Consider the following 25,277-nt stretch of genomic DNA (forward strand, 5'->3'; position numbering starts at 1 on the left):
TACTGTAAGCAAGCAATTCCAGTCCTTATTAGGGAGGGCAGCCATCATATGTTCCAACAGCCATTTGAAGCCAATAGTCCTCATTATTAAAGATGACAAAACTGTACAAATTTTCACCACCTTTAAAGAAACCATGTTCACTTTCTTTCCAGGATATAGGGCTGTCTGCGAAACCATGTACCATAAGGGATACCCACTGACTTAGCTTTGGTTCATTGAAATATTCACTGAAATGAAAACAGAGAAAAATAAAAACAATAAAAAAATGACAGAATACAATGTGATCTACAATACATTAAGTACGGTAGTCAGTCATAAGTTGTTCAGAAATAAAAAAGGTTTCCTGAAAATTACAGAATTATGTATGCAATAACCCATCCCATTCACCACATATAAACACATGGTGGCACAGAATGGTCCTTGAGATGTTTTAACTGTATTGTATGTGAGGTGTATGAGGGCATAATACATCCTTGTGCCATTGACTGGAATGGGATGTCAATTGGAGTGCTGTATTCCCAGATGTTAAAGCAGTTGTTCTGCATTAGGATGGTTGCTATAGTAACTTGTGATGTCTTAATAACATTGCAGGATTCCCTGAGGCAGTGGTGGTCAGGATGAATGCTTGGAAGACTAGATCAGTATCTTCCCTGCATTCCCCTATATGCTGTCTAGTAAGAACAATCTTATGCAGCTGCCAATACATCACTATTAAGCTGACCATACATGTACCAATTTGCCCCAGGTCTAAGACTCCAGGATTTTTCACTAAGCGGACATTGGTCTTTGGAGATATGTACAAGGATTCTGCCCTGTGACCCATTTTCTGAGTGTTACAAATATCAAATACACATTAAAGCTCAGGCACATTCCCGTAACTCATTAAATGTACAAATCTCTATAAACAAGCTTACCTAACCAGCAATGATGGAACAATATACTACTTAATCAGTTAGGAGAAGGAAAACAAAGTTTTGTTGTGTCGATGGTGCAAATGAGCTCAGAAATATTTATATAAAAGAATACTTACTTGGTTTCCATATACAGAGAAGGAATACAATATTTATATAGGTGAATTGCTTAAAGGGATTCTATCATTAAAAAACACATTTTAAACTAAAAGCACGTAGGAATAGCTTTTATAAAGGATATTCATCTCTTACCTTTATCTTGTAGGTCCGCGCAGCCATTTTTGAATTTTTCTTCATTGTGCTCAGAAAGCACAAAGGTGTTCCCCCGTACTCAGAAAGCACAGGGGGCGTACCTGCTGTACTCTGAGCACAGCGTTGTCATCCATTTCAGTGTTGCCTACCACAAAAATGGCCGATGGAGAAGCCAACTATGCATGTTCGTCGGCCATTTTATGGTGTTCTCCTGTAAGAAGAAAAGTTAAAAGGAGGAGATTGCCGACAGAGCAGGAAAAAGGCAGTGCTGAAATGGATGACAACGCTGTGCTCAGAGCACAGGGGGTGTCCCCCTGTGCTTTCTGAGCACAATGAAGAAAAATTCAAAAACGGCAGCATGGACCTTCAAGATAAAGGTAAGAGATGAATATCCTTTATAAAAGCTATTTCAACGTGCTTCTAGTTTAAAATGTGTTTTTTTAATGATAGAATTCCTTTAAATATTAAAAGATTTTTTTCCCTTTATATCGGCCAAATTACCTACTAAAAGAATAAGAAAAATAACTTGTTTAGTCTTTGAGACTTTTTTTTTTATTAAAAGGACACATCTCTATTATGAATAAATATTTCTAAAAGATGGAAATTTGTACCTGTTACACTAGGGTTAACACTAGTGTTTGGGTACTCCATCCCCCATTCTGCTTAAAGGGGCTCTATCATTTGGAAAAGCCATTTTTAGTTAAGCACATCCTTACATAGCCTTTAGAAAGGCTATTTCACACATAACTTTTGTATGTAAATTTCCTCAGTAGCTTTTGAATAAGTCTGTTTTTATTCATATGTTAATGAGCTTAGACCGTGCACAGGAAGCATCTCTATGCACGGTCTGCTCTGTGTGTATGTATAGCAGAGGCTGCTGTGCTGAGGACTCGTCTTTGCTGTGCATACACATAGAGCAGACAGTGCAGAGACACTTCCAGTGCACTGTCTAAGCTGATTAACAGATGAATAAAAACAGACTTATTCAAAATCTACTGCGTTAATTTACATACAAAAGTTATGTGTGAAATAGCCTTTCAAAAGGCTATGCAAGGATATGCTTATCTAAAAATGACTTTTCCCAATGATAGAGCCCCTTTAAAATAAAAGGAGAGAAAAGTCTAACAAGCAGCATAAAATTGGCGGTTCTTAAACGGATAGGGTTTCAGGTTTTTGGGGTTCCCAAGCAGACCCAAAGAACGGAAGGCCGAACACTAGTGTGGATCTTGCATGACCAGTAAAACATTAATTTTATGTCTAAATCTAATATCCAAATATTTTCTATTTAAACTCCTAATGCTGTGTACATGCAATGTAAATACTGCCAAGGAAGCTGTGGAATCAAACACCAACTGTAATAAGGAGGGGTGGTCCTGCAGGAATTTCTGAAGGACCCTGCAGTTTTCAGCCTTTACATTGCATAGCATAGGCAGTAAAATTTGTTGTTCTCGGTCTTCCAGTGGTCATAGCATTTTTTACAGTTTTTTTTCCTTGCTGTAGTGGGACAAGTTGTAGTCTTTATAGGAACTTTTTTGGAGTTGCATTGAATAACTTTTTAAAACTGGGGCCCCATGTTGCACAAACCACTGCCTTTTAGTTTCAAAAGTATTTATTGCAATGATAGAAAACAGTCCAAGCGATGAGACAGTAGTTATACAAATGCAAGAGTGCAAAACAACAGAAATACAAAACAGAAACACTGTCAAACATCTGAAGTCAGTAAAAGCAAATTTTTATTGGTGGCAAAACCGTGCAAAAAAACATTGGTTTACCTGAAGCACTGTTTCAGACATTAGAGAGAGCCCTGTGTTGAGGTGTTGCTGACCCCTGTTCTACTCAGTAATCCCATTCTAAACTGTTAGGGTAAGTTCACACAGGTTTTTTTAATCGCCTCAGGTTCCAGACCAAAATACAGGTAGCTGTGACTAGATGCCCATGCAGTGCACCAGCATCCAGTCGTGCACTCCGCTCCAGATTAGGCTCTAATGAATGGGCCTAGTCGGGAGGGAGTGTCTTCAGGTGGATGTCGCGAGTCGAATCCGCCTGAAAGAATGAGCAACTCGCTTCTTTTTCGGGGAGCCAGAACAAATGGCTCCCGGAAAAAAGAACTGACCGGCTACCATTGATTTCAATGGGAGCAGTCTTTTTGGTCAGGATTTTGAGGCAGATATGGCCTCAAAATCCTGACCAAAAAAGCCAGTGTGAACTTATCCTTAGGCTGGGTTCAGACGGGTTTTTTTGGGCTGGATTTTGACGTGGAATCCGCGTCAAAATCCGTCTCAAAAAAAAAAAAAACGCCTCCCATTCACTTCAATGGGAGCCATCCATTTCCTTTTTCCCATTCGCGGAAAAAAGAAGCGACATGCCCCTTCTTTAGGTGGATTCATTTGGGCCTAATCTGGAGCGGAATAACGCGAGTGGATGCCGATGCACTGTAAGCACTGCACCGACATCTAGTTGCGGCTAGCCGTTTTTTGGACCGGATTTTAAGGCAACCTCCATGTGAACCCGGCCTTAGGTTCTACAACCCTGAAAAAGCTTACAAAATTTATAATAAAGAAGGCAAAGGATTTCCTTAGTAATTAACTCAGGCTACATTCACATCTTCTTTATCATTTTTATACCAGAAAACAAAACATAACTGCAAAGCCATATTAATCACATGCTGGACCCATGTTACAGGACAAAATAGTGCAGCATGCTACAATGGTCGTTCATTACATTACTCTGACAAAAGCAGGACAAGATTCTCCAGCTATGTTCCACCTAATGCTGCAGCCATATCCATTCGGAACAACTGAAACAGCCAAGCTAGCTATATTACGTTGTTACGGAAATGGCACAAAGCAGCGAGCCAGCAACCTCAGAATGCAGTCACAGCCCTGATGCCAAAGCCAAAGTCCACTTCACCAAGCACAACTGAGTTGACGCACCTTAACTCTCAAGACAGATGTAGGTCCCAAAGCTTTAAATGCTTGTCCTTTTATTCCCACAACTTTTGCTAAATAAAGCTGTATAAATATTCACTACCATACTAAAAAGGACCACTCAAGTTTTAGGAGGGGGGGGGGGGGGAATTAAATATTTAAAATTTCTTACCGTAGTTGATTCACCAACTGTTGGATTTTCACTGGTGTTATAAAGCCAGTAATTGTGCATAAATGTGTTTGTTCGATTAAAATGTTTGGCTCTGGACAGCAAAAACTCGATATGAAGCTAGAAGACTCATTGTCACTAAAAGAAAACAGCAAAATTATTTTGACATATTTGTATAACATTATGGGTTGATTATTGTGATATATAAACCATGACATATATTTAACATTAATGGGGTTTTCCAGGATTTAAAATATTGGTGACCTGTCCTTCAGATAACAGAGGTGAGATGGTGAGGATCTCAGCTCAGAATACAGAGTACTGTAATACTGCTTCCATCTAAAAGGGTTTTTCCGGGACTTACATATGTTATGAGACTCATAACCCCCAACCATTAGCTGGTTGAAGAGGCTACAGTGTTTAGGGTAGTATTGTGGCCTCTTCACTGAATACCAAGCACAACACCATATTTAGCATGTCATTGCAGTTCAGCCCTATTCACTTGAAAGGAACTGAGCTTTAGCTGTACCATGTGACCCATGAACGTTATATCAGTAGTACAGGAAAGAGGTCGCAATGCTTGAAAGTACCAAGCCTGCAATGGAGATTACGGTGTAGATGTGAATTGTGCCTAAGACAGTCTGGTGTAAAATGTTACACCCTTTAGTTGTTTGACGTGTTTATGAATGTTTTTTTTATAATTTTTTTTAATCCTTCATATAAGATCTGGATATTTGGCAATCTTTTTTTTTGGTTTAAGGGGAGTGGGAGAGAGTGTTCTCTTTTAAAAATGCCAGCAAAAACAAAAGAAGAAGTTCCCCTAGGTCTACTGATGAAGTAGACATACCAAAATAAATAAATAATGATGGTGACTAAGATGGATACATTATTTCACAGGGGGGAAAAGGTACTTCTTTTGCTCCATTAGCACCAGATAGATTGACTAAACCTGTGGGTATTATTTATGAGAGAGTTTGGAAAGTAATGGTGATGGTTCTTTAGTAGAAGCAGGGTCAGCTTGTTCTTCCCCTAAAGTGAGAAAGTTTGGAGGAGCTGGTGAGGAGTTTGATGAGATAGTAACCTGTGTTTGATTATGTGCTATGACCAAAAGTATGTGAAAGGGATAGATAGGTAATAAAAATCTAAAGAAATTGAGTAACCGATTTTAAATAATAAAGATTTCCGTCCCTACTAAAATTCTTCAATTATATTTTGACTGAAGGGAAAGCCCCCATATATGTGATACTAAACGTTTTGACGATGAAAATACAGAATACACAAAAAGGTTACTTCTGTGTAACTGGGAGATGGATCTCAGATACTCCTTTTCTAGGCCCCATTGGGACTTGGCTTGTAAATGGGTGATGAGGTCTACCCTTTCGATCACGTTGATATAAACTAGTCATAAGGAGGAATTATGCCTCACTGAAGCTAAAACAAATCTTTCCAGGATTCTCCAACTTCTGTTGAAGAAATGGCGACATAAAGGCTCTCTGTACCTATTTTGTATCACTTATTTTGGAGCTGTCTACATTTAATCCATTTCTGAACTAATTCTCAATTTGACTATCAAAACATTAGGCTTAGTTCTCATGTGAATACCGTGTGGCGTAATTTGGTCCGCCTTGTGGCGTTTTTTTTTGAGCAGTTTTTGGTAAAAACCGCTTCAGAAAACGCCAGGTGGTTTTTCCCTCCCGGACAGTGAATGGACCGTAAAAACCGCGACGCAATTTCGCCTCCTATTCACTTGTATTGACTTCCTGAGGCGGAATCCGGCTCAAGAAAGGTCATGTCACTTCTTTTTTCCGCTAGTGGCAAAAAACCGTTAGCGGAAAAACAAATGCTAGCGGTCTCCATAGACCACCATTTTGAGGGGGCGGATTATGACGTGGATTCCACACCATAATCTGCCCCCTCTGGGCCCGTGTGAATGGGCCCTTATATCTAATGCTGCTCTAGCCCTACTACTCATTGGGCGTAATGACTACCCACTTAAATATAGCTTATTGGTGGGACATGCGTTGCTATCAGTTAACCTGTTGGTGGCTTGGAAGTGGAGTTCTCATTGTTCCCCAACTTGCTTTTCTGTGATTAACATAGTGACTGAACATTGTATATGTGAAAAATTATTTGCCATTAGAACCAACAGACTTTGCTCCTTTTCCAATATATGAATTCACCTGCTTCCAAGCACTCCTAGAAACCTTCCTGGTTTGAACTGAATGTTACTGCAGACAAGATTTTAGGTATCTTCAGACTGCCAGGTCAAAACGATACCGATGCTGACCCCTCCCCCAACACACCTTTCAAAGTTGAATACTTTGCAATTACCTTTGCCCTTTTTATTGGAACCCCATACCATAACCCTTATGTTCCTAATTATTTATTTCCATTATAGTACATGATGTTCTATTATTTTGTAACCAAGAAATCTGTGAATTTTTCTTTACAAATACTCATGTATTTACTTTTTCTGAAAAAAAAAAAACTAATAAACATTTACTTTGAAAAAAACATTGATTTTAACATGTAGATGAACTTTCACAGGCATATGATCTTAAACAACATTTTACAAACTAATCACTTTTGTTATTTCCTGTTTTGACTAGTCAGTTTTGCAGTATAGATGAAGATAAAATAATGAGTCATCTCACTACCATTAGAATATGGAAGCTCTGTTGTACTGCAGAAGACCTATATAAGGGTGCATTCACACTAAGTATACGCTGACTGATTCTGAACGTTAAAACACGTTCAGAATCAGCGCGTACAAAGCAGATCCCATTCATTTCAATGGGAGCCGGCAGACGTGCGTTCCCCATTGAAATGAATGGGCTGCTTTTTTCCCTATTGGTTTCAATGTGATACACACGTATCACATTGAAACCAATAGGGAAAAAAGCAGTCCATTCATTTCTATGGGGAGCGCTCGTATGCCGGCTCCCATTGAAATGAATGGGATCTGCTTTGAACACACTGATTCTGAACGTGTTTTAACGTTCAGAATCAGTCAGCATATACTTAGTGTGAATGCACCCTTAGGCTTTGTATGAATACTCCATGTTGATCCCTGGTCTCTGTGGTGGAGACTGTATGTCACTGCTTATTAGACTCTATAAAGTGTGACTTCTTTTTTTTTACTCCAATTTATTTCAGCTGCCATAAAGCAGCGCTATTCACAGAAAGTCCGCAGAGGTTTTTGTGGGTATAACTGATATGACATTCATTTTATACTAGGATTTATATTAAACGTAATTGTAGTGCATTGTGGTTTCCATATCATATTTTTATATGTCAAATTAGTAATAATAAAAGTTATAATCTGGATGAAAACGGAGAATAATTTCCTTACCAGTCAATATTATTGCTGACAGCACCAAGCCATTCAAAAAACTCAGTTGCACTACATGATTCACCTTCTTTACCATGCAACTCTTCACTCTTCAGCACAGGACTGTGCAGATTCTTTGAAACACTAGAACTTATCCTAAATGGACACTCTTTAACAGCATATTTTGAAAAATAAGATAATATAGATGGTTCCTCTGAAAAACAAAAGCCAACCAAGTAAAACCATCAGTAAGGTCAACACAGAATATAAACAATATAAGGAAAAATAGGTGTGGTGCTGTGTTAGGCTGGACTCACATCTGCACTCGATGAGTGTTCAGGGATTCCATTCCACTTTACAAATGCAGAGAGAAAAGTCCTGCAAGCTGGACTTTTCTCTCCGTATTTTTTGGGCACAAACCTGGCGGACCCCATAGACCAGGGGTCCTCAAACTTTTTAAACAGTGGGCCAGTTCACTGTCCCTCGGACCATTGGAGGGCCAAAATATAGTTTAAAGTGATTCTACCATTAATATCACATTTTTTCTCGATAACAAGTAGGAATAGCCTTAAGAAAGGCTATTCTTCCCCTACCTTTAGATGTCTTTCTTAAGGCTATTCCTATGTGTTATTGAGAAAAAATGGAGATGAATGCACCCGTGGGGTGGAGGGGGACACTCAATTTTCAATCTCAGGGGGCATTCACACTTGTGCTCGGTGTCTGGTGTATGCATTCCATTGGGTTTCCATCTACAGTCCCAGCGAAACTGGACAGGGCACGGAAACCCGGTAGTCACCTTTAAAACCCATTCAATTGAATGGGTTTGTAAAGGTGACCACCAGTGTCCGCCTGTGGCCTGTCTGCGGGGAAACCGTTTTTTTAGCCAGACACGAAGTCAGACATGCAGGATGAAATGCATACACCAGACACCGAGCACAAGTGTGAACGCCCCCTGAGGTGTTATTTATCCTACAGTAAAATATTATACTGCTTACTTCAGGGGGCACAGGTAGGGTCCTATCCAGGAAGGCAGCAGGCACTAAATCTGACCAGTGAGACCACTGCTGAGCAGCACAGCAAACTGTAGTACGGTAGTGGCTTTGCTTACTGTAATTTGGGCTGCGTCAGGTCAGTTCACGTTGCTAGGGTGACCTGACTGACGAAGTGATGGAGGGGCACAGTTGACTATATTGGGCCAGGCCATGGAGACAGCGCGCTTCACTTTACCTATTGGAGGGCACCGCTCCTGATGTCTGTGCGACCTGCGCTGCCTCCGGTGTCCGTCTGTGTCCTCCTGCCACATCGCTTGTATGCGATGTAAGGAGGGTACAGGAGGCACCGCTCCCGATGTCTGTGCGACCTGCTCTGCCTCCGAGGCCCGCCTGTGTCCTCCTGTCACCTCACTTGTATGCGATGTATGGAGGATACAGGAGGCACCGCTCCTTATGTCTGCATGGCCTGATCTGCCTCTGGTATCCTCGCATACATGCGATGTGACAGGCGGACATCGGAGGCAGAGAAGGTCGCACAGACATCAGGAGCGGCGCCTCCTGTATCCTCCTTACATCGCATACAAGAGATGTGGCAGGAGGACACAGGTGGACACCGGAGGCAGCGCAGGTTGCGCAGACATCAGTAGCAGTGCTCTCCAATAGGTAAAGTGAAGTGCGCTCCATGGCCTAGCCCGAGCTCCCCAGGTGCTTCATTATAAATGCACGCCTGCCGGCGTTGTCAGTGGGGCCAGACAGAAGTGCTTGGCGGGCCGCAGTTTGAGGACCCCTGCCATAGACTATAATGTTTCAGAGGGTAACTTCTTTTTAAGTGGATTTGGTTTCCGTTTTCCGGGTCCCCACGTGGACACGAAAAATGGAAACCCAAGTGCACATATGAACCTGGAGTTAGTCAGAAAAAAAATTATGCAATATTTGATACTACTGTGTTAAAAAGACAAAAATGTTGTAGGTATGATCCCTTTATTGGCTAACCAAAATAAGTACATTTGCAAGCTTTCAAGGTTTTTGAGGTGGTAGGTTTGTGCAATAAGATAAGACAATAACAATGAGGTTCTCATGAACCGTATTTTTCAGACTATAAGACGCACCGGACCATAAGACGCACTAAGGTTTTAGAGGAGAAAAATAGGAAAAAAAAAAAAAAGCAGAGAATCACAGGACACCAGAGATGGGCACCCAGACCCTGCCCTCACTTGCGGTGTGGAGAGTATGGTGGAGCCTGGCCTGGCATAAGCGGTGTGCCACCATAACAGGTGGTGTGTGTGCGTGTCACTGCAGCCGCAGCATCAGTGGGTGACGTCCTCACAGTGTCCTCCTCCCGGCACTGGGACGTGCAGCTCGGCCGCTGACAAGCTTGTGCTCACCGACAATCACCGCAATCCCCAAGTCAACCTGCGTCCTCTCTGCACTGCGAGTGAGGGCAGGGTCTGGGAGCGCGTCTCTGGCATCCTGTGATCCGCTGCTCCTTTACACAGCTCCAGTGCCAGCCAGCATCGGGCCAGCAGTCAGCATGTCCCGATGCTGGTGCTGAACAGCTCTGCTGGCCCGATAACGGAATAGTACCAATTTTTTCTCTGCTACAGCATTCACCATACGAGAAAAATATTTTCGTAAGTTTGTAGATCGGGGGTTTTTGGACACAGGGATTCCTAATGTGTTTGTGTTTCACAGTAATGTTTTTGTTTTATATGTATTCTAGGGATATGGGGGTGATTTGAACTTTTTTTTTTATATATATATTTTTCATAGCTTTCAAATTTTTTTTTTTAAATGTTTTATTTTCACCCACCTAGGGAGTTTGAACCTGCAATCATTTGATTGCAAGTCCCATAGACTGTAATACAACTGTATTGCAGTCTATGGGAGATGCTCTCTATATGAAGGCCCCTCCTGCAGAGCGGTTGCCATAGCTCCCATGTCTTCGCTGTACAGGAGACCCGATGGCTATTGCCATTGCTCTGCAAGAGCGGCCAGAAACTTTCACCTGTTCTGTTGCAGGCCAGCTCCCGCAGAGCCGCGTGGCACAGGAACAGGTCGGCTCTGCAGGAGCTGGCCTGCAACAGAACAGGTGAAAGTTTCTGGCCGCTCTTGCAGAGCAATGGCAATAGCCATCGGGTCTCCTGTACAGCGAAGACACGGGAGCTATGGCAACCGCTCTGCAGGAGCGGCCGCCATCTTTTAGACCCGACATCTAAAGTGGTCTGGGTACATGGGCAATTTTTTAACTCTCTGGGGGAAGAGGTAATGATGACATTATCTGTTACGGCTTGTGACCGCTCTTGCAGAGTGATTGCCATAGCTATCAGGTCTCCTGTACAGCAATCGCTCTGCAGGAGCGGCCACCATCTTTAAGACCCGGCAATTATGGTATTGATGTCAGGAAGCGGATGTAGTAGCCTGTTGGTACACGGGCGGTTTTTTAACTCATTGGGGGGGGGGGGGGGTAAGAAATGTACCAGTACTAATGACATCTTTTACGGCTTGTGACCGCTCTTGCAGAGTGATTGCCATAGCTATCAGGTCTCCTGTAGAGCAATCGCTCTGCAGGAGCGGTCACCATCTCTAAGACACGGCATCTACCTTATTGAAACAGCAGATGTCAGGAAGGGGCTGAAGTGTAGGGACATGATACGGTAACCACTCTCAGACCATTAACATACCTCCTTTGCTTCTAACTGACCGGACTAAACTGGCGCTGCAAGTTTATGTGCCTGCCCCGCCCACTACACTATCGGCCACTACTACATTCGGACTATAAGACGCACCTCTTTTTTCCTCCCATATTTGGAGGAAAAAAAGTGCGTCTTATAGTCCGAAAAATACGGTAATTGCCTTTCTGTAGCATCTTGCTAATGTTGTGTTCTCAGTCATTTATTTGGAAATACTTGAAGAAGGAGCCTCTGTGCTTTGAAAGCTTGCCAATGTAATTATTCTGGTTAAAGGTATATCTACAACACTTTTGTAGGTATAATACCTTAATTGGCTAACCAGTAAAATTACAATACTTTTTTCTTTTTAACATAAAAGAATCAAATATTGCATTTTAACAATAATTAGTAATGTGGAGCTCATGAAATATATCTTCATTATTACTCATTATACTTATATTATATGGTCCAGAAAAAAAATACATAAATAAATAAAATAAAATTAAAAAATATTTGTGTTGATTCGATTCCCAGATAACCCTTTAAATGTTATCAATCATAAATGAAAACGGAAATTAGAAATTACGAGTAGTAGTAGTAGCAGCAGTAAAGGTGTTATTTACCAGAATTATCCCAAGCAAGTAGAAAATCAAAAGTCAAAGGCTTTTTCTCTGTCAAGGCCCAATTCACACGCTGGAACTTTTTGCCACCAGGTGACATGGCACTGTCGGTCAGATCTATTGTAACAACTGTAAAATATTGTACAGCAGTCATAATACTTCACAAAAGAATAAATGTACCACTCCCAAAATAAACAACCACACATCTCAAACTTACTGTGTCGCATGGCAGGTTTCCCGGAATACAGAGAGGGTTTGCCCTCCAGACCCAACTCCTCATAGGTGTCTTTATTTACAGACAAAACCAGCTTTCCTGAAAATAAAAATCACAACGAACATACAGATTATGTTCAAAGCAGTCTTAATTTTAGAAAACTTTATAATAAATTTGGAAGCCTCATCTATGTCTAAATAATAAAGTCCATTTATGCAACTTAGTAAGTAAAGAGGATCTGCCAAGTAGAAAGTGCTAAATGTCATACATCATTTCATTGCCGCTGCGCCCCTAAACAATATGGAGTTTCTTTTAACAAAAGAAATGACTCCCAGAAAGTTATAGATCAGCTCTTATACTAGCTCTGATTCTACTGAAGTGGGCGAGAATCTTGTTTTCTCTCAGAGAAATATAAGGATTAGGACTAGTTCACATAGAAGGGTAAGTTCACACGATGTAACGTTGAGCGTGATCTGACACGTATACATGTGACGGCAGATGACGCCCTCAAAATGCTCCCATTCATTTCAATGGGAGTTAGGAGTGTATACGCCGCGTTATTTTGCGCCCGTGATTTTGTGGCAACGTTACATCATGTGAACGCACCCTAAGGCTGAGTTCACACAGAGTTTTTTTGGTCAGGAATTTGATAAGGAATCCGCCTCAAAATCAGCCTCCCAATAGAGCTCAATTGGGAGGCTTTTTTATTATTCAGCAGCCTCATGTGGATTAGACTTGCATAGTACAGTGAAGCTATTCTGTGGGTATTCTGTGCAGTGTACAGGGCAACAATTAACATGATGAGGATTCTAAATCAAGGGTGCATTCATTATTCTACAATTACTTTTTCCCCCATTTACTTGTCAGCAGATTCTATCCAAATTCAGGAGTGAAATCTTTGAACCAATTCCTGACAAAATCTGGAACGTGTGAATATGGACTAAGTGTCAGTTCATTACAGTGTACTTCCAGTTTTATCACCCAGGTTGTACTATTACAATCTTTTATTCTTACATCCACTGTAGTTACCCTTCTAGCCTAATATATAATATAGTACAATTATACCCATGAAATATCCATTTCCTTTGGTTCAAAATTCATTCCTGCCATTTGTGTTAAATAAAGGTTTACCTGGCAGCACTGCAGCACAGTTGTCTTGGTCAACTCTTGTGTTATATGAAAGTGCATAAAACAAACCTAGGAAAAAAAAACCCATAACAATGAAAAAGCGTTATGAAAACAGTTGATTTCCATTACTCCTATTCCTTTTATAAAAGTTTGATACAAGCGGGAAAATCTAGAAGTGCCTTTGTAAATAGCTAGGTGGACCTAGAGATTAAATTTCACATATTTTAGGAAAACTCCTATAAAATATCAATAACTTATATTAGAAAAACACTTTAAAAGCACTATAACAATAAAAAGGAGTCTATCATTACCCAAGCACCTTTTTGTTGAAGCCACGTTGGAATAGCCTATAGGCTATTCTACTCCCATCTTTAATTTTTCTTCTCCAACGAGTCCATAACACTGACCTAATAAGGGTATAGTGGGTTTCTCCTGCATTGCAACGAGGATCGGCAAAATAACTCAGCTGCACTCATAGAGATCTCCACCCTATTCACTGCAAGCACTCCTATCATACAGTGGGGGAAAAAAAGTATTTAGCCAGTCACCAATTGTGCATGTTCTTCCACTTCGGCCTGTAATTGACATCATAGGTAGACCTCAACTATGAGAGGCAAAATGAGAAAACAAATCCAGAAAATCACATTGTCTGATTTGGAAAGAATTTATTTGCAAATTATGGTGGAAAATAAGTATTTGGTCAATAACAAAGTTCCTTGTTATATATCCTTTGTTGGCAATGACAGAGGTCAAACGTTTTCTGTAAGTCTTCACAAGGTTGGCACACACTGTTACTGGTATGTTGGCCCATTCCTCCATGCAGATCTCCTCGAGAGCAGTGATGTTTTGGGGCTGTCGCTGGGCAACACAGGTTTTCTATAGGATTGAGATCTGGAGACTGGATTGGCCACTCCAGGACCTTGAAATGCTTCTTACAAAGCCACTTCTTCGTCTCCCTGGCGGTGTGCTCGGGATCATTGTCATGCTGGAAGACCCAGCCATGTTTCATCTATAATGCTCTTGCTGATGGAAGGTGGTTTGCACTCAAAATCTCACGATACATGGCCGAATTCATTCGTTCATGTACACAGATCAGTCATCCTGGTCCCTTTGCAGAGAAACAGCCCCAAAGCATGATATTGCCACCCCTATGTTTCACAATAGATATGGTGTTCTTTGGATGCAATTCAGCATTCTTTCTTCTCCAAACACGACAAGTTGTGTTCCTACCAAACAGTTCTACTTTGGATTCATCTGACCATAGGACATTCTCCCAATACTCTTCTGGATCATCCAAATGCTCTCTAGAAAACTTCAGATGGGCCCGGACATGTACTGGCTTAAGCAGTGGGACACGTCTGGCACTGCAGGATCTGAGTCCCTGGCGGCGTAGTGTGTTACTGATGGTAGGCTTTGTTACATTGGTCCCAGCTCTCTGCAGTTCATTCACTAGGTCCCCCCGCGTGGTTCTGGGATTTTTGCTCACTGTGCTTGTGATCATTTAGACACCACAGGGTGAGACCTTGCCTGGAGCCCCAGATCGAGGGAGATTATCAGTGGTCTTGTATGTCTTCCATTTACTAATTATTGCTCCACAGTTGATTTCTTCACACCAAGCTGCATGTCTATTGCAGATTCAGTCTTCCCAGGCTGGTGCAGGGCTACAATTTTGTTTCTGGTGTCCTTCGACAGCTCTTTGGTCTTCACTAGAGATGAGCGAGTAGTATTCGATCGAGTAGGTATTCGATGGAATAGTCGAATATTGAGATCTAATCGAATCTTCAAATATTTCACTACTTGCTCATCTCTACTGTATCTGTTTTTTTTAATGCCTACGTTGTCCTAGTTCCTGTCCCACCTCCCCTGCGCTGTTATTGGTGTAAAAGAAAGTGCCAGGGAAGGTGGGAGGGGAATCGAACTTTTATTGCGTTTACCGCGTGGTATTCGACCGAGTACGGGCATTTTGAATACCATAGTATTTGATCGAATACCTACTCGATTGAATACTACTCGCTCATCTTTAGGCTTCACCATTGTGGAGTTTGGAGTGTTTGAGGTTTTGGACAGGTGTCTTTTATACTGTATACAAGCTCAAACAGGAGCCATCACTACAGGTAATGTCTGGAGGACTGAGGAACCTCTTAAAGAAGAAGTTACAGGTCTGTGAGAGCCAGAAATCTTGCTTGTTTGTAGGTGACCAAATACCTATTTTCCACCATAATTTGCAAATAAATTATTTCCAAATCAGACAATGTGACTTTCTAGATTTGTTTTCTCATTTTGTCTCTCATAGTTGAGGCCTATCTATGATGTCAATTACAGGCCGACCTCATCTTTTTAAGTTGGAGAACTTGCACAAATGGTGGCTGACCAAATCCTCTTTCAAAACATACAGTGGGGAAAAAAGTAACATATATCCCCTCATGAATTGCTCAATGTGTTTCACCTAAACACCGGATCGTCAGGAGCAATACATTAGGAGGGTAAAAAGTAAAAAAGAGAAGTTGCGGAGAACTCTGCAAGTACTCACCACCGGAGCCCCGGGAAATACTCCCGCACTATCTGAGCGGGTGGCTGGCAGCCTCGGGTGTACTACTACGCTCGTGTGCACTAACTACCTAGCGCACAGGACATAATAGTACGTCCAAGGTCGCTAAGGGGTTAAAGTGGTTTTTTGGGGGTCTTAACTGTTAGGGGGTGTTCACATGTTGGAAATTGACACTGAATTTGAGGTGGAATCCATTTGACTGGGAGGTGGTGGATGTTTTTTTTTTTTCAGCTCCAAACTCTGCTTCCAATTCAGCGTTGGTTTTTGTGAAAAATATTCTGCTTGTCAAATTCAGTGTCAAATTCCTACATGTGAACACCCAGAGGCCAAAAGCCAATACCTACACAGATCAGCTGTTTACTGACTGTAGCATTCGACTTAGAACTGCAGCCTCTTCACTGAATTCCAAGCACTGCACTATACACACCATAGGGTCTGTGCTTGGTATTAAAGCTCAGTCTCATTCACTTGACTGGGACTAAGCTGTAACTGTACCATGTGACCAATGAACGTGGTATCATTGACATAGGCAACAGCATTCGTGAGGGTCATGGCCTCTACAAACAGTGGATCTCTGGGAAGACGAGTCAACAATAGTTAGTATCAAGCAAACCCCAAGCAACAATAGTCCCAAGCAAAACCTCTTTATAAAAAATACTTATACATAGCATGATTAAATAGTAACAGAAATGTGATTTTTTTTTGTTTGTTTCTTACCTTTTTTTATAAACCTGTCATTGAATTCTTGTGTCAAAAATTCATGAAGGGGCAAGTTCCTCACTACAAAATAGCTCCCCATACCATCAATCACATGCTTCAGTTTTCCTGGAAGAAGTCCACATTCAGGGAGCAAAATAGATACCTGTGTTAATAAAATAGCAACACTGTAAAAATAACATTAATGGAAAGACTATGTAAGGATGTACTGGTCATTTAAAGAAAAGCATCTTTGTCATTTACTTCTGTTCATGAAAGGTATCAGTGTTTCCCCTAAATCAGACTAAAACAATGAATATACAGTACAACTTTATATACCGTATATACTCGAGTATAAGCCGAGTTTTTCAGTTTTTGTGCTGAAAAAGCCCCCCTCGGCTTATACTTGAGTCAAGCAAAAAAAAAATAAAATATTTTTTTTGGGGGGAGGAAGGGGTGGGGGGGTCTATGACCAGCCACAATAGTAATGTATAGAATCGCCCATAAAATTGTGAAAAAAAAAAAAAAGGGCCACACGGTGGCTCAGTGGTTAGCACTGCAGCCTTGCAGCGCTGGGGTCCTGGTGTTCAAATCCCGCCATGGGCAAAAAAACATCTGCAAGGAGTTTGTATGTTCTCCCCGTGTTTGCATGGATTTCTATCCCATATTCCAAAAAAGACATACTGATAGGGAAAAAAATGTACATTGTGAGCTCTGTGTGGGGCTCACAATCTACCGTATTTTTCGGACTATTAGACGCACTTTTTTTCCCCAAAATTTTTGGGGAAAAGAAGGGTGCGTCTTATAGTCTGAAGGTGGCGCCCGTCATCCGCTGTAATAGAGAGGCGGAAGCCGGCAAGTGATAGACGCCATTACAGGTGCCGGGGCCTGAGACACCGCTGCGCTCCTCTGCCCTGCATGCTTCATGCAGGGCAGAGGATCGTAGCGGTGTCTCAGGCCCCGGCGTCTATCCCGTGCCGGCATCCGCCTCTCTAGTACAGCGGATGCCGGGTCTTAGTCTGGATTGGCGGCCCCTTTTTCCCCGGGGCCGGTCCCCACCGGCCCCGTACCTGTGACGTTGCAGGCCGGCTCCTGCGCGGCGATATCGCAGGAGCCGACCTGTTCGGGTGACAGCCGGGAGCCTAATGAGGCTCCCCGGCCTGTCACGGCTATATTAGTATTGCAGCTGGTCTCTATGACCAGCCGTAATACTAATAGACAGAATGGCCCATAGACGGCAATACAGGGGGAATAAAATAGTAAAAAAAAAAAAAAAAAAAAAGCTTTAAAAATATGAAATAAATAAAAGTTCTAAATCACCTCCTGTTTTTTTTTTTCAATACAAGGTGATCTAAGCAATAGAGTTATCCCCCAAAATGGTATAACTAAAAAGTACAGCTGGCCCCACAAAAAAAACACTCTATGCATCCCCGTACAGCTGCAGGGTCACCTGTCAATGTGGCCTTGCAGCTGTTGCAAAACTACAACTCCCATATATTAAATATTTTACCAGTTTTTGCTTCAAAAATTTTTTTCCCTATTTTCCTCCTCTAAAACCTAGGTGCGTCTTATAGTCCGAAAAATACGGTACATTTAAAGAAAAAAATAAAATAAAATAGTGGAAAAAAAAAAGAAGCTTTAAAAAAAAAATATAATAAAAAAATAAAGTAAATAAAAGTTCTAAAGGACTCCTTTTCCTAGAATACATATAAAAGTAGAAAATTACTGTGAAACACATACACATTAGGTGCCCAGTCTACTGAATATAGGGTATCTGCAGTGCTCCTGTTCCGTTGGGAAGGGGTTAATAGGAGCACTGCAGATACCCTATATTCAGCCAGGCTGAATTCCAAGTGGGGGAAAAAAAACCAGTCCTCAAGCTCAGGGAACGGGCAGACAGACAACCAAAACACACCCTCCCCTTCCCCAGCACCCAACAACTACTGCACCCAAAAACTCAGACCATTTTAATTTTTGAAATTTTCCAGTAGCTGCTGCATTTCCCCCCTAGTCTTATACTCAACTCAATAAGTTTTCCCAGTTTTTGTGGTAAAATTAGGGGCCTCGGCTTATATTCGGGTCGGCTTATACTCGAGTATATACGGTAGATTAAAAAAATAAATAAATAAAACACAAAAAAACTTGGAGAAACTAGTGATAACTTGCTTATACCAATACAGCTTGATATGCTGGTAAGTTACAGTCTTTTTGTTTTTTTTTTCTTCAAGATCCCCTGTCCAAGGTACTGACAAAAGTGACATCTGTAGGCACTACATTGGTTTCTTCGCTGACAAATAAAATAAAAAAAGGCCACATTTTGCTTAAAACCTAAGAAAAACTAATTTCCCCATGCCAGTCGCCATCATTTAAACAGAAGTAAAATATCTAGATATACTTTGCTTCGTGTTTTAAAATACATCATAGGTTAAAAATTATGGCATTTTAAAAGGGAACCATGAAGATCCAGTGCAGTATGCAGGCACCAGGTTATAGAACAGCAGGAGCTGAGAAGGCATAGATTTATGGGAAAAGATTCAGTATAGACTGTTATTTGTAGCTTTGCTGAGAAACAGTCCTTTAGCCATGGGGGTGGTCTTACCAGTGACTGACAGCCCTCCATACAATGATAGCTGTCAATCACTGTCCACCCTATAACTAGATGACTGCTTCTCTGCATAGAAAGATATAACTGAATAAGCCATATTGTATATATTTTGTCACAGAACTATATAACATTCTATTCAGCTCCTTCTGCTCTATAACATGCTGCCGGCGGATTAGGCTTCATTTTCCATGTTCCCTGTAATGCACATTGTGGTTAACATTTCTACTTGTCTCTCTATTTCAGTCTGGAACTTTCACATATAGCTGTGTAAACACAAAGGACACAGTATTTGGAGCTTCTTATGAGACAGAGCCTTTAGGTCGGGTTCAGATGGAGTTTTCTGGACCGGATTTTGACGCAGAATCTACGTCAAAATCCGGCTCAAGAAACCGTCTCCTATTGAAATCAATGGGAGCTGGTCATTTTCTTTTTCCGCAAGCAGTTTGTTCCTGCTCGTGAAAAAAAAGAATGTGTGGAATGCTGTTTCCAGTCGCGGCTAGCCATTTTTTGGACTGGATTCTGAGGCGGCCTCTGCCTCAAAATCCAGTTCAAAAAAACTCCGTCTGAACCCGGCCTTAAAGGATAATCTATGGACTTCAATTTAACTTACCTTGCCAAGGAATTTTTTACAGTTGGACTTGGGAGTTTCGGGCTGCCTCCAACTTCAGGTTACGTGATTGGAACCAGGCCTGTCCCCCGGGTTACCACCTTCTTTCTCCTCTCTTGTTCCCACTGGACCTGCGCTTTTGTGGCCAATTTTTCCATAGTCAACCACCCCCATAGCACAGATAAAAACCTGTGCCAGCAGGAGAGAGGAGGTAAAGTGACCTGGGGATGGAGGCTGGGTACTATCACGTGAGGTGGCGTCAGAACTAGTCCAGAACCCTCAGGTCCAACTACAAAAAATGTCACCATGTGTTTTCTCAGTAGCCTTGAATAAGTAAATTACAGGTAGATTTGACTGCAGGTTTTTACTTTTGTAAATTTATTAATTTTCCATTCTTTTCTTTCTTTGCTTTAGACAAAGAGTTTTCACAGGTTTCCTCTGAGGACTTTCTGTTTCATTTATACCTATAGGGAAACCGTCAGCTTTTCCGTAGTTATAATTGACATGCTGCAATTTCCAAAACCATGGTTTTTACCACAAAGTGGCCACGGGGGTCACTAGAATCCCATGCACTTTGCTCTGACTGTAAAACACCAAGATTTTTCCAGCAGTGTTTCTGCTGCGGGCAAATCACGGTGTTTACGCCACATGGGGCACCAGCCTAAAAGTCTTTTTCTCTGTAGATTTTGTAAACTATGTAGAGGCCCAAACAAATAAGTACAAACAACAATTTTTAGCACAGAATCCCAAGTCGGTGGGCCCCTGTGGATGCAGCAGAAAGGATGATATTTTGGGGTTGTGTGCAAAAAACTGAAATTAGACAATATTAGAGTGCAGATGTTTTGTAAAACACTCCAATTTACTATATGGCCATGACCTGGACTCGATCTGAGTCTAAAGTTTGTTGATTATAATGATAATGCACAATGTCTTCCCCAAAATGCCAATACCTGTCCAGCAAAAGGGCAAAATATAGCATTAAAATTTATAAGCTGTGTGAGAGCAGTTTAGTGAACACTCACAGGTTTCAGGTTTATGAGGGAAGGGACAACAGAACTGAGCCCCCAGAACGTTCCTCCAACCTAGGAGTTAGTGAGTAAAGCGTGTGGGATTTGCTGCAACCACTACTGGATCATGGTTACCACCTCTATGTGGATAACCTCTATACCTGTATTTCACTTTTTAAGTCCCTCTTTTCCTGAGCTACTGTAGCATGTGGCATTGATTGCAAAAACCAGAAAGGCATCCCTAGGTCCCTGCCACGGTGAGAGTATGGCACTATGTACTGAGAACATGTTGCTAGTCAGGTATAAGGACAAGAAGGATGTCCTTGTACTGACCACAATTCATGGAAACGGCAGCACTCCTGTCCCTGTATGTGGTACTGATACCCCAAGACAGACTGCATTCTTGCCTACAACACATACATGAGAGGGGTTGATCTTTCAAAGGAAGTGTGCTGTATAAGTGTGCTGTGCAGATTGTACAAATGGCAACGTATAACACTTAAGGGCTAATCCAATGTGTAGGCAAGGACAGGAACATTCCTTTATTTTCAAATCTTCTAATTTTTGGAAGCCAAGAAGGCAAAGGACCTAGTACTTCTGGAAGAGAGGGTGTTCGTATTGTTCCAGGGGCAAAATTTCACTGGTGAAGTCCCCCAAACTGCTAAGAAGGGAAGAACCCAAAAAAAGATGCAGCGCTAGCTCCAAAAGGCCGGATACGATATGATACCATTTACCAATGTGAAAAACCTGGCCTCTGTATGAAGGAGTGCTTCAAGTTGTACCACACATCGAGGGGTTATACCAGGGGTCTCAAACTCAATTTACGCGGGGGCCGCTGGAGGTAGAGTCTGGGTGAGGCTGGGCCGCATCAGGTTCTCCACAAGCTATGCTCGCCGCAGCAAATTTAGCTCCGCCCAATTTTATGACTCCACCCATTCTTATTCATTTTTCATGTGCCCCCACACAGTATAATCCTCCTACAGTCACCCGTACACTATATGTCCCCACATTATAATGTTCCCTTCCAACTGCCCCACAGTATTAGGTCCCTCTCCTGGTGCCCCAGTTTAAACTCGGGGAAACTAGAGGGGACATGAAACTGGGGCAGCTGGAGGGGGACATAAAACAGTGGGGGTAGTTGGAGGGGGGCAATAAATTAATGGCAGCTGAATGGGACATTAAACTGGGGGCAACTAGAGGGGGACATTAAACTCAGGAGGCTAGAAGCAGACATTAAACTGTAGGGGTAGCTGGACGGTGACAATAAACTGGGGACAACTAGAGGCAGACAGGTCCCCCTCCAGCTACTCCCACGGTTTAATGCACCCTCCAGTTGTCCCCAGTTTAAGAGCCCCCCTTCATCCACCCTCAGTTTCATCTCCCCCCACCATTTCTCCCCCAGTTTGATATCCCCCTTCATTTGCCCCATTTTATGTCCCCCCTCCATCTGTCCCCAGTTTTATGTTGTCCCTCCATCTGCCCCAGTTTCATGTGCCCCATCCATCTGCCCCAGTTTCATGTGCCCCATCCATCTGCCCCCAGTTTCATATTCCCCTCCATCTGCCCCAATTTCAGATACCCCCTTCATCTGCCCCCATTTTCATGTCCCCTTTCCATCTGTGACCCCAGGTTCATGTCCCTTCCTCCATCTCTGCCCCTAGGTTACTGACACACACACGCTCCATCTCACATTCCTCTCAGTACTACATCTCTTCATCTTTCGGCCGGCACACTAAGACACGCCTCCAATAGTCAGGTGACGTCTGACGTCACACACAGGTCCTTAAGTCTTAAACTTCAGCAGTACTAGCTTTCCACTGATCACCCATCTGTTATAACAGCAATAAAAGCGATGGGTGATCAGTGGAAAGCTAGTACTGCTGAAGTTTAAGACTTAAGGACCTGTGTGTGACGTCAGACGTCACCTGACTATTGGAGGCGTGTCTTAGTGTGCCGGCCGAAAGATGACTATAGCGGGACATTCAGGGAGCTGCGCGGGGGCCGCAAACTTTCGTCCCAAGGGCCGCAGTTGGCCCGCGGGCCGCAAGTTTGAGACCCCTGGGTTATGTAAGGGGCTTATGGAATAACTGTGTCATTTGTCTGATCTTCTGCTGCCATCTACTGCTGAAAGACTAAATTGCAGGGCAAATCTATTCACAAAAGAACCCCCCCTACAGCTCAGAGAAAGATGGTATGTTCCAGAGAGGAAAAGGTGTGCATACAGGAAGCTGCAGGCAGAAGGGGGACACATGTCATGCTAGGAGGACCTGCTGCAGGCTGCTTTGCCCATTAAGGACTTTCCTTTGCTGAACAAGGACCCTGAGAGACTTCACTATTCCTGCCTTGTGTCAGCTTGTAAACAGAGGTATGTTAGAGTGTGAGTAGAGTGAGGGGCCATACAGCTCGGTCAAGCATTAAAGCAGCTTTGTGTGCTGGAAGACAAAGCAGGCCCTGCCTGGAAGATAAAGCAGGCCCCTGCCTGGAAGATTAATAAGGTGCACCTTGTTACTGACTTACTTTAAGAGAGGCCTCTCCTAGCCAATGTATACAGGTTCTAACTAAAGACACTAGAGGGGTAATTACCACTATTTGTTGTGCGCACTGTCATATTGAAGTTATATGTTTTGCTTAGCTACTGTATACTTATTTCTTACCTTCTCTCCCATTCCCTTCCCCTCCTTTCTTTATTAAACTGTTATATATTGTTATTCCGTGGCTCTGTGCAGTTACTGCGTATATCATCACCTGCTCCCCATTACAGTTATACATTCCTTACTTTGGTACTATAATTCCCAAACAAAACTATTACCTCTCATTAGTCTTATAAATTCATTTCTTGAGAGGTGTAGTGTCCAAAATGGGAGTCACATTTTGGGGGTTGCCACTGTTACCTCAGTTAATGAAAATGCAACATGGCACCTAAAAACTCTTCCTGCAAATCTTCCCTCCAAATATCATTCCCTGTTCTGGCACGTCAGGAGCTCAGCAAATGCAAAATGGTGCCTGAAACAAATTCTACCAAAATCTGCCCTCTAAAGCACCAATAGCACTCCTTTCGTTTCATACACTACAGTGTTGGCCAAAAGTATTGGCACCCCTGCAATTCTGTCAGATAATACTCGTTTTCTTCCAGAAAATGATTGCAAGCACAAACTCTTTGGTATTAATATCTTCATTCATTTTTTTCTAGTTGACACGTCAGAATAGCCTTTAGAAACTGTAGTTCTATGGTGAACAGGAGCATACTGCGCATGTGCGTGTAAGCGGCCTCCAAAAAATGGAGTCCCGATGGCAGGGCCAACTGCGCAGGCGCACACAAGTCTGACCCCAGCCGGAAAAAGAAGATGAACAGGCGATTGCTAAAGAAAATGGAGGCGGCGCTGGAGAGAGTTTTCTCACAGCATTGGGACGCCCCCAGTGCTGTTTGAGCGCTGGGGCCTGCCCCCGATGCTGCGAGAACTCATTTGCATACCGACAAAAAAACTGATTTTTCACCGAACGGCGGGCTGCAGACGACTTAGAAAAGTAGGAGACAAATAGTCTTTCTTAAGGCTATTCCGATGTGTCAGCTAGAAAAAAAGTGTTTAAATGTTCTTGAAAAGTTGGAAAACTTGTAATACCGGGTTTCACATCTGCGTTCGGGTTGTCCACTTGGGGACCCCCTGAACGGAAACCTATATGCATTAAAAAGCCCTTACCTGGGAAACCTGCTGACCCCATAGACTATAATGGGGTCTATTTGGTTTCCGCTTTTTAATGCGTTTGGGTTTCCGTTTGGGTGGTCCCCAAGTGGACAACCCAAACGCAGATGTGAACCGGGCCTGAGCCTTATAATTTCCAAAACATTAAAAAGTTGTTTGATGCCAACATAAAGTAGAGATATGGTAAATTAGATTTCTGACCTAACTTGGGTGGTATTTCCAGCTGTATGAAAGGCTGATAATTTCACTTATAACTTTGAATATTGCATATGCTTCCAGATTTTCACCACACTTCTTATTTTTTCAAAGCTAAATACAAAATATTTAAAATTTAGCACGAACTACAATGTATCATGGTAAAAAAATCTAAAAATTACTTTGGTGAGGAGCGATCCAAAGTTATTACCACATGAAGTGACATGTCAGGAAATCATAAAATGGCTGTGGCAAGAAGGGGTTAAAGCTTCAAAACTGTTCAGTCATCGCTTCCCCAGGTGTGTGCCTTTATTACAATGTACAATTACTGGCCCCGCCCATACTGCCCACAGCAACCAATCAAACGTCACTTCTCATTAGCTAACCTAATTGACTAAATAAAACACGGTTTGTGATTGGCTGCCTACATTACACAAAGCTACTTCTATTTCTTGTTATAGATCGCGTCTAGCGATACGTCACTATAAGATACGTATTTCGCCCTCTAAGCCTCATCAGCCGTGTACAGTTATTACGTCAGCGTTGTCTTCCACGGCACACATCCATCTACAGTACTCACACAGCAGTTGTAGTAGTGTGTCTCCACGTGTGTGCTATGCCGGGACTTCTCATGCAGAAAGCTGGACTTCTCACACACGAGCAGATGCCGCGGACATACCTGCAGTGCGGACAGCATCCCGACCT

The 25,277-nt window shown here is 42.3% G+C and overlaps 1 protein-coding gene across 1 annotated transcript; it reads right to left on the bottom strand.

Annotated features, from left to right (window-relative positions):
• On the bottom strand, positions 1–25,277 carry RPP40 (ribonuclease P/MRP subunit p40). Its single transcript, XM_075270770.1, has 8 exons — positions 25,153–25,277; positions 16,479–16,623; positions 13,217–13,282; positions 12,089–12,184; positions 11,875–12,000; positions 7,612–7,804; positions 4,263–4,397; positions 1–227 (listed from the first exon to the last, which is right to left on the bottom strand). Exons 1-8 carry the CDS (start codon positions 25,267–25,269, stop codon positions 29–31), a joined length of 1,077 nt encoding a protein of 358 aa, XP_075126871.1. The 5' UTR covers positions 25,270–25,277; the 3' UTR covers positions 1–28.

The sequence above is a fragment of the Leptodactylus fuscus genome, chromosome 4 (assembly GCF_031893055.1).
Source record: "Leptodactylus fuscus isolate aLepFus1 chromosome 4, aLepFus1.hap2, whole genome shotgun sequence".
In the NCBI taxonomy this organism is placed as follows: Eukaryota; Metazoa; Chordata; class Amphibia; order Anura; family Leptodactylidae; genus Leptodactylus; species Leptodactylus fuscus.